This window comes from Siphateles boraxobius, unplaced genomic scaffold (assembly GCF_051911475.1).
Source record: "Siphateles boraxobius isolate OS27281-9 unplaced genomic scaffold, OSU_SipBor_1 158, whole genome shotgun sequence".
Lineage (NCBI taxonomy): Eukaryota > Metazoa > Chordata > Actinopteri > Cypriniformes > Leuciscidae > Siphateles > Siphateles boraxobius.
The window spans coordinates 47501-57500 of NW_027508764.1; the positions used below are offsets into that span (position 1 = coordinate 47501).

The 10000-nt window shown below is 42.0% G+C and overlaps 1 protein-coding gene across 1 annotated transcript in view; it reads left to right on the forward strand.

Moving 5' to 3' along the window:
• The window catches only part of myo9ab (myosin IXAb), a 108277-nt gene that overhangs the window by 46786 nt on the left and 51491 nt on the right, over positions 1-10000 (forward strand). Inside the window, 5 exon segments of the mRNA XM_077230968.1 lie at positions 497-613; positions 1385-1519; positions 6974-7095; positions 7672-7813; positions 9524-9729. Coding sequence (XP_077087083.1) covers positions 497-613; positions 1385-1519; positions 6974-7095; positions 7672-7813; positions 9524-9729 — 722 coding nt within the window.

Sequence of the window (10000 nt, forward strand, 5' to 3'; positions counted from 1 at the left end):
GAGACTCCAGTAAGATTCCTAAAGACTGCCGGTCTTTAGTCTGGGACTGTGAAAATCCTTTGGTGTACGCCCGGCATTAGATTTAGAGAGACTGAGACTCTGAGAGACACTTAGAGACTCAGAGAAACTCAGATTTAGAGAGACTGAGACTCTGAGAGACACTTAGAGACTCAGAGAGACTCAGATTTAGAGAGACTGAGACTCAGACACTGAGAGACTCAGATTTAGAGAGACTCAGACTCAGACACTGAGAGACTCAGATTTAGAGAGACTCAGACTCAGAGAGACTTGGACTCGGAGAGACTCAGAGACTATTTGATCTTTATTTTTCATTAAACGTCGGGGTCAGCGCTGCAGTTGTTCACGCTGGACTCTGTAGATGGACAGACATCATTCTCTTCAGATGTGTGATGTCCAGTGGAGGATCTGAGACCGTAGTGTTCATGTTGCGGTGTGTGACGCTCGTGTGTGTGTGTGTGTGTGTGTGTGCGCGCAGGCGGGGACGGTGAGGGACTCGATGGCCAAGTCTCTGTACGGCGCTCTGTTCGACTGGATCGTCTTCCGCACCAATCACGCGCTGCTCTACAACAAAGACCTGGAGGATTCGGCCAAGGTACACACACACACACACACACACACACACACACACACACGCACACACACACACACACACACACACACACACACACACACACACACACACACACACACACACACACACACACACACACACGCACACACACACACACACACACACACACACACACACACACACACACACACACGACTACTGCTGTTTCTTGACCTTCACAAATCATCCCGACTGCTCCATATTGAAGTATTTTATGTGTAATATGCTGTATGAAAAGAAGTTTATATATATGTGTATATATATATATATATATATATATATATATATATATATATATATATAAATATATATAAAATCTATCTATCTATAGTATATACTGTAAATATATATATATGTATATATAAGTGCTGGGCAATGATTAATCGCATCCAAAATAAAGGTTTGTGTTTATATAATATGTGTGTGTACTGTGTATAATTATTTTGTATATATGAATACACACACATGCATGTATGTATTTAAGAAAAATTTTGTTATTTATATATAAAATATTTATATTTATATATAATATAAATGATGTATGCAGTATATACATGCAAATATTTCTTAAATGTATACATATAATAAATAAATAATTATTATTGTCATTTTCTAGCCTTACATAAGCCGTCCTGAAAGTGATAATGTGGTAAACTGGCGCGTGACGTGATCCTACATCATGTTCCCAGTTCTCCTGCTGATATGTTTCCGATCCTAATCACTGGTGTTGATGTGAAACGTGTCGTGTTTCAGATCCTGTCCATCGGGGTGCTGGACATCTTCGGCTTCGAGGACTACGAGAACAACAGCTTCGAGCAGTTCTGCATCAACTTCGCCAATGAAACGCTGCAGCATTACTTCAACCAGCACATCTTCAAACTCGAGCAGGTATAAAACAGCCTCGTCTTCTCCATCCTGACACGGATCTCCAGATCTGTGATCATTACTGATGTTTGCTGAGGCGTGAGTCATTATTAATACACTTCATCAAATACTGGAGTCCTGAAGGATCTTCATGTGTATAGAGACAGATTTTGCTCTGTTCTTTGATCATAAAGCAATAGTTCATACAAAAAGATTCAGTGAACTACTCTTAAACATCAATATCAATTTGTTGCTCTTTCAAGTATTTAGTTTAGTTTTATTACGGTCTAAACTCTGATATTTATCATTAGGTTTGATCGGTCAGATTTTGGCATCATGTTTGATGTTATGAAATGTATCCCTATTAATGTTTGACTATATTACAGTAAAAAAAAAACACTACAGATTCCTTCAAATCAAATATACCTACATATTAAAAATCACGTTGTCAAAATATATAAAACACCAATTTTTATTTTTTAAATATGTACAACCAAACGTAATATTTATTGAATTCTTAGTCAAATATTGTTAAAATATTAAAGCCTTCAATTCAATAATTATTCAGTTATTTATGTAGCTGTTTGTATGCTTTTATTCTCATTTTTGTTTCATTTTTTGGTTTGTTTTTATTAAAATTTTTCGGAATATATTTATTCTGAAATGTGAAACGCTTTGAGCTGCATTATGTTTGAAAGGCACTATAATAATAATTATTATAATAATAATAATAGTTATTGTTGTTTTTATATTTAATAAAGCATTTATATTTTGACCTGTGAAACACTTTGAGCAGCAATTTATATTTGGAACACACTTTAAAAAAAAATATTAATATTAATAATAATAATTATATATATATAATTGATCATGAGTTGATCGTTTGACAGTGAGAGTTGATCGTGTGACAGTGAGAGTTGTTCGTGTGACTGTGAGAGTTGATCGTGTGACAGTGAGAGTTGTTCGTGTGACAGTGAGAGTTGTTCGTGTGACAGTGAGAGTTGTTCGTGTGACAGTGAGAGTTGATCGTGTGACAGTGAGAGTTGATCGTGTGACAGTGAGAGTTGTTCGTGTGACTGTGAGAGTTGATCGTGTGACAGTGAGAGTTGATCGTGTGACAGTGAGAGTTGTTCGTGTGACAGTGAGAGTTGATCGTGTGACAGTGAGAGTTGTTCGTGTGACTGTGAGAGTTGATCGTGTGACAGTGAGAGTTGATCGTGTGACAGTGAGAGTTGATCGTGTGACAGTGAGAGTTGTTCGTGTGACAGTGAGAGTTGATCGTGTGACAGTGAGAGTTGATCGTGTGACAGTGAGAGTTGTTCGTGTGACATTGAGAGTTGTTCGTGTGACAGTGAGAGTTGATCGTGTGACAGTGAGAGTTGTTCGTGTGACAGTGAGAGTTGATCGTGTGACAGTGAGAGTTGTTCGTGTGACAGTGAGAGTTGTTCGTGTGACCGTGAGAGTTGATCGTGTGACAGTGAGAGTTGTTCGTGTGACAGTGAGAGTTGTTCGTGTGACAGTGAGAGTTGATCGTGTGACAGTGAGAGTTGATCGTGTGACTGTGAGAGTTGTTCGTGTGACAGTGAGAGTTGATCGTGTGACAGTGAGAGTTGTTCGTGTGACAGTGAGAGTTGTTCGTGTGACTGTGAGAGTTGTTCGTGTGACAGTGAGAGTTGTTCGTGTGACCGTGAGAGTTGATCGTGTGACCGTGAGAGTTGATCGTGTGACCGTGAGAGTTGATCGTGTGACCGTGAGAGTTGATCGTGTGACAGTGAGAGTTGTTCGTGTGACAGTGAGAGTTGATCGTGTGACAGTGAGAGTTGATCGTGTGACAGTGAGAGTTGTTCGTGTGACTGTGAGAGTTGTTCGTGTGACAGTGAGAGTTGTTCGTGTGACCGTGAGAGTTGATCGTGTGACCGTGAGAGTTGATCGTGTGACCGTGAGAGTTGATCGTGTGACAGTGAGAGTTGTTCGTGTGACAGTGAGAGTTGATCGTGTGACAGTGAGAGTTGATCGTGTGACAGTGAGAGTTGATCGTGTGACAGTGAGAGTTGATCGTGTGACAGTGAGAGTTGATCGTGTGACAGTGAGAGTTGTTCGTGTGACCGTGAGAGTTGATCGTGTGACAGTGAGAGTTGTTCGTGTGACAGTGAGAGTTGATCGTGTGACAGTGAGAGTTGATCGTGTGACAGTGAGAGTTGTTCGTGTGACCGTGAGAGTTGATCGTGTGACAGTGAGAGTTGATCGTGTGACAGTGAGAGTTGATCGTGTGACCGTGAGAGTTGATCGTGTGACAGTGAGAGTTGATCGTGTGACAGTGAGAGTTGATCGTGTGACAGTGAGAGTTGATCGTGTGACAGTGAGAGTTGTTCGTGTGACTGTGAGAGTTGATCGTGTGACAGTGAGAGTTGTTCGTGTGACTGTGAGAGTTGATCGTGTGACAGTGAGAGTTGTTCGTGTGACAGTGAGAGTTGATCGTGTGACAGTGAGAGTTGTTCGTGTGACTGTGAGAGTTGATCGTGTGACAGTGAGAGTTGTTCGTGTGACAGTGAGAGTTGATCGTGTGACAGTGCGAGTTGATCGTGTGACAGTGAGAGTTGATCGTGTGACTGTGAGAGTTGTTCGTGTGACAGTGAGAGTTGATCGTGTGACTGTGAGAGTTGTTCGTGTGACAGTGAGAGTTGATCGTGTGACTGTGAGAGTTGATCGTGTGACAGTGAGAGTTGTTCGTGTGACCGTGAGAGTTGATCGTGTGACAGTGAGAGTTGATCGTGTGACAGTGAGAGTTGATCGTGTGACAGTGAGAGTTGATCGTGTGACAGTGAGAGTTGTTCGTGTGACAGTGAGAGTTGATCGTGTGACTGTGAGAGTTGATCGTGTGACAGTGAGAGTTGTTCGTGTGACAGTGAGAGTTGTTCGTGTGACCGTGAGAGTTGATCGTGTGACAGTGAGAGTTGATCGTGTGACAGTGAGAGTTGATCGTGTGACAGTGAGAGTTGTTCGTGTGACAGTGAGAGTTGTTCGTGTGACAGTGAGAGTTGTTCGTGTGACAGTGAGAGTTGTTCGTGTGACAGTGAGAGTTGATCGTGTGACAGTGAGAGTTGTTCGTGTGACAGTGAGAGTTGATCGTGTGACAGTGAGAGTTGATCGTGTGACAGTGAGAGTTGATCGTGTGACAGTGAGAGTTGATCGTGTGACCGTGAGAGTTGATCGTGTGAGTGACAGTGAGAGTTGATCGTGTGACAGTGAGAGTTGATAGGGAGTGAGAGTTGTTCGTGTGACAGTGAGAGTTGATCGTGTGACAGTGAGAGTTGATCGTGTGACCGTGAGAGTTGTTCGTGTGACAGTGAGAGTTGATCGTGTGACAGTGAGAGTTGATCGTGTGACAGTGAGAGTTGATCGTGTGACAGTGAGAGTTGATCGTGTGACAGTGAGAGTTGTTCGTGTGACAGTGAGAGTTGATCGTGTGACAGTGAGAGTTGATCGTGTGACAGTGAGAGTTGATCGTGTGACAGTGAGAGTTGATCGTGTGACAGTGAGAGTTGTTCGTGTGACCGTGAGAGTTGTTCGTGTGACAGTGAGAGTTGATCGTGTGACAGTGAGAGTTGATCGTGTGACAGTGAGAGTTGATCGTGTGACAGTGAGAGTTGTTCGTGTGACAGTGAGAGTTGATCGTGTGACAGTGAGAGTTGTTCGTGTGACAGTGAGAGTTGTTCGTGTGACAGTGAGAGTTGTTCGTGTGACAGTGAGAGTTGATCGTGTGACAGTGAGAGTTGTTCGTGTGACAGTGAGAGTTGATCGTGTGACAGTGAGAGTTGATCGTGTGACAGTGAGAGTTGATCGTGTGACAGTGAGAGTTGATCGTGTGACAGTGAGAGTTGTTCGTGTGACAGTGAGAGTTGATCGTGTGACAGTGAGAGTTGTTCGTGTGACCGTGAGAGTTGTTCGTGTGACAGTGAGAGTTGTTCGTGTGACAGTGAGAGTTGTTCGTGTGACAGTGAGAGTTGATCGTGTGACAGTGAGAGTTGTTCGTGTGACAGTGAGAGTTGATCGTGTGACAGTGAGAGTTGATCGTGTGACAGTGAGAGTTGATCGTGTGACAGTGAGAGTTGTTCGTGTGACAGTGAGAGTTGATCGTGTGACAGTGAGAGTTGTTCGTGTGACAGTGAGAGTTGTTCGTGTGACAGTGAGAGTTGTTCGTGTGACAGTGAGAGTTGTTCGTGTGACAGTGAGAGTTGATCGTGTGACAGTGAGAGTTGATCGTGTGACCGTGAGAGTTGATCGTGTGACCGTGAGAGTTGATCGTGTGACCGTGAGAGTTGATCGTGTGACCGTGAGAGTTGATCGTGTGACAGTGAGAGTTGATCGTGTGACAGTGAGAGTTGATCGTGTGACAGTGAGAGTTGATCGTGTGACAGTGAGAGTTGTTCGCGTGACATTGAGAGTTGTTCGCGTGACCGTGAGAGTTGATCGCGTGACCGTGAGAGTTGATCGTGTGACAGTGAGAGTTGTTCGTGTGACAGTGAGAGTTGATCGTGTGACAGTGAGAGTTGTTCGTGTGACAGTGAGAGTTGTTCGTGTGACAGTGAGAGTTGATCGTGTGACAGTGAGAGTTGATCGTGTGACCGTGAGAGTTGATCGTGTGACCGTGAGAGTTGATCGTGTGACAGTGAGAGTTGATCGTGTGACAGTGAGAGTTGATCGTGTGACAGTGAGAGTTGATCGTGTCACAGTGAGAGTTGATCGTGTGACAGTGAGAGTTGATCGTGTGACAGTGAGAGTTGTTCGTGTGACAGTGAGAGTTGATCGTGTGACAGTGAGAGTTGATCGTGTGACAGTGAGAGTTGATCGTGTGACAGTGCGAGTTGATCGTGTGACAGTGAGAGTTGATCGTGTGACAGTGAGAGTTGTTCGTGTGACAGTGAGAGTTGTTCGTGTGACAGTGAGAGTTGATCGTGTGACAGTGAGAGTTGTTCGTGTGACAGTGAGAGTTGATCGTGTGACAGTGAGAGTTGATCGTGTGACAGTGAGAGTTGTTCGTGTGACAGTGAGAGTTGATCGTGTGACAGTGAGAGTTGATCGTGTGACAGTGAGAGTTGATCGTGTGACCGTGAGAGTTGATCGTGTGACCGTGAGAGTTGATCGTGTGACCGTGAGAGTTGATCGTGTGACAGTGAGAGTTGATCGTGTGACCGTGAGAGTTGATCGTGTGACCGTGAGAGTTGATCGTGTGACAGTGAGAGTTGATCGTGTGACAGTGAGAGTTGATCGTGTGACCGTGAGAGTTGATCGTGTGACCGTGAGAGTTGATCGTGTGACAGTGAGAGTTGATCGTGTGACAGTGAGAGTTGATCGTGTGACAGTGAGAGTTGTTCGCGTGACAGTGAGAGTTGTTCGTGTGACCGTGAGAGTTGTTCGTGTGACCGTGAGAGTTGATCATGTGACCGTGAGAGTTGATCATGTGACGTTGACTCTCAGGAGGAGTATCGGTCTCAGGGCATCAGCTGGCACATGATCGAGTACATCGACAACACGGCCTGCATTAACCTCATCAGTAAGAAACCCACGGCGCTGCTCCACCTGCTGGACGAAGAGTGCAAGTGCGTCTCGAACACATTATACAATACACAACATATATGTGACCCTGGACCACAAAAGTCACAAGCGTCAATTTTTTTTCAAATTGAGTTTATACATCATCTGAAAGCTGATTAAATAAGCTTTCCGTTGATGTATGGTTTGTTATGATAGGACAATATTTGTTTGAGACACAACTATTGAAAATCTGGAAACATTGAGAAAATCCTCTTTAAAGTTTGTCCAATAATGTTCGAGATTTTGCTGCATCCACAAATAATTTTTTTATATATTTACGGTAGGAAATTTAAATACAAAATATCTTCATGGAACATGATCTTTCCAAATGATTTTTGGCATAAAATACAAATCGATAATTTTGACCCATACAATGTATTGTTGGCTACAAATACACCGGTGCGACTCGTGACTGGTTTCATGATCCAAGGTCACATATGACTCATATCAAATTGCAATTATGCAGTTATCATATATTGGAAACATTATCATATTATGTTATCATAAAAAAATGATGACTTATAATGACTTAAGAGTTTTAAAGCATTTCATCATGAATAAATGAGAGTTGTTGTTTGTAGTTTTCCGCAGGCGTCTAATCAAACTCTGCTGGACAAGTTTAAGCGTCAGCACGAGGGAAGCGTCTTCATCGAGTTCCCTGCCGTCATGGAGCCGGCGTTCATCATACGCCACTACGCCGGGAAGGTCAAATACGGCGTCAAGGTCAGAATCTACGTTTCAGAGAATCAAACCTGACTTCTGCCACAGAATCAACTTTTTATCTCACAATTCTGACTTTTTTCTCTCAGTTGCAAATCTCAATTCTGAGAAAAAAAAGTCAGAATTACGATATAAAAAAAAATCATACCTGGTTTCTGCCACAGAATGAAATTTGCGATTGCGAGTTTATATCTCTCAATTCTGAGAAAAAAGTCAGAATTTTTGACTATAAAGTCTGAATTGAAATATAACAATAGTCAGAATGCAAGTTTATATTTCACTTGTCTCAGAATCGTGAGATATAAACTCCCAATTACGTTTTTTTATTCTGTGGCCGAAACAAGCTTCCGTGTGTGTGTGAGATTAAGTAGTAAGCATTTGCATATGTATGTACACACACACACACCACTTCCAGTGACCTAATTCTGCGATTTAATCTGATTGGTTGGATTGGCCCCTCGGCTACGAGTGTATCTGGAGCACGTGTTTGGCAGAGAGGGTTAAATGTACACCACACACACACACACACACGCACATACACACACACACACATCACTGGAAAGTGTTGTCATCAGATGTGACAGTATCAGTGTTGATTATGAGCTGCTTCACATCAACCATCTTCATTTTCTGTCATTATTGTATTGTTGAGACACAATTTTTTGCCTTTTTTTTTTTTTTTACAGTTTTACTTAGTTACCTATAATAACCCTAGTTTATTAGCATACTAATCTGACTATTTTACAGTATGCATTATAAAAATGGTGAAAAAAAATACACTTTCCCTTAAAAAACGGACAAATCGTATTAAACACAGTTTTTATCCGATAGCTGTACAAGCTCTAAATGCCACAAAACATAAATGCTTATCTGATATGGGAAATAAGGGATTTGCGCAATCAAATTTGGCATATATCCATAACCATTTATATTGCACTATTCCCCCCTATTTTTCTCTATTGTACATATTTATTATTTTTATTTTTTGCACTCTTTACATTTACATTCTGTACCATTTGTTTACATTAGTTTATATTTTTGTAATGGGTGTGTGTGTGTGCACTTTTGAATGAGAGACTACATTTCATTGTATAACTATACAATCAAGTCTTCTTGCACTTTTTACAATACAGAGTGTTTTAAAGCAGCTTTACAGAGATAACAGGAAAATAATGCAACATAGTTTGTTTCCAGAAGAAAATAACGTCACAGTCACAGCTTAAAGAAAATTCAGTGATGTTTCATTTCTGTTGCAAAAAGTTATTAATTTATTTCATTTATATATATATATATAGCTGCTCTGGAGAAAACCGTGAAGTCATCGTCCAGTTCATCGTCTCGTATAATGCTGTCAATGCAGGCAGATCAATATTAATGTTGATTATTAAATTAAATGTTAAATTTAACTAAGCAAGCCAAAAGCCAATGGCACAAAGGGGAAAAAAGGCGACAGTACAATGACAATAAACGTATTCAATATTCGTGTCTATATATACTGACCCATATATTGAATGTCATTCACATTTATGCATTTAATCCAAAGCGACTTGCATTGAATTTCAAAGGTACACATTTACATTCTTATCAGTTCTTGCTTCCCCTGGGAATCGAACCCATGATCTTAGCGTTGCAAGCGCCAGCGCTCTACAGGAAAGCTATAGCTGTAGTCATTATAAAGCTGAAACAAATGGGATGTAATTGATTGTCCCGCAGGATTTCCGTGAGAAGAACACGGACCACATGCGTCCTGATATCGTGGCTCTGCTGAAGAGCAGTGGGAACGCGCTGGTCTGTGGCCTGATGGGCCTCGACCCGGTGGCCACCTTCAGATGGGCCGTGATCCGGGCCTTCTTCCGAGCGCTCGTCGCCTTCCGGGAGTCTGGGACACGGCACACGGAGAAGAGGACGAGCTCCGGTGAGTGACATCACAGTCTACAGACAAACCACACTCTACTCAGACACCTTCAACATTTCTCACATTATCACAGTTATTATAATGAAATATGACCAGAACTCAGCTGATATTTCACTGGTTTTGTCCGTCCTTCTGTTAGACTGTCTCACACATGAATTATGTTGAATATCTGTCAGCTGTTAAATTTAACTACACAATTAGATAATACCAGGTTAGCTCAAACAATTACCAAGCAATGCTTCATGTTGTTCAGTCTGTGGTGTAAGAAGGTGCAT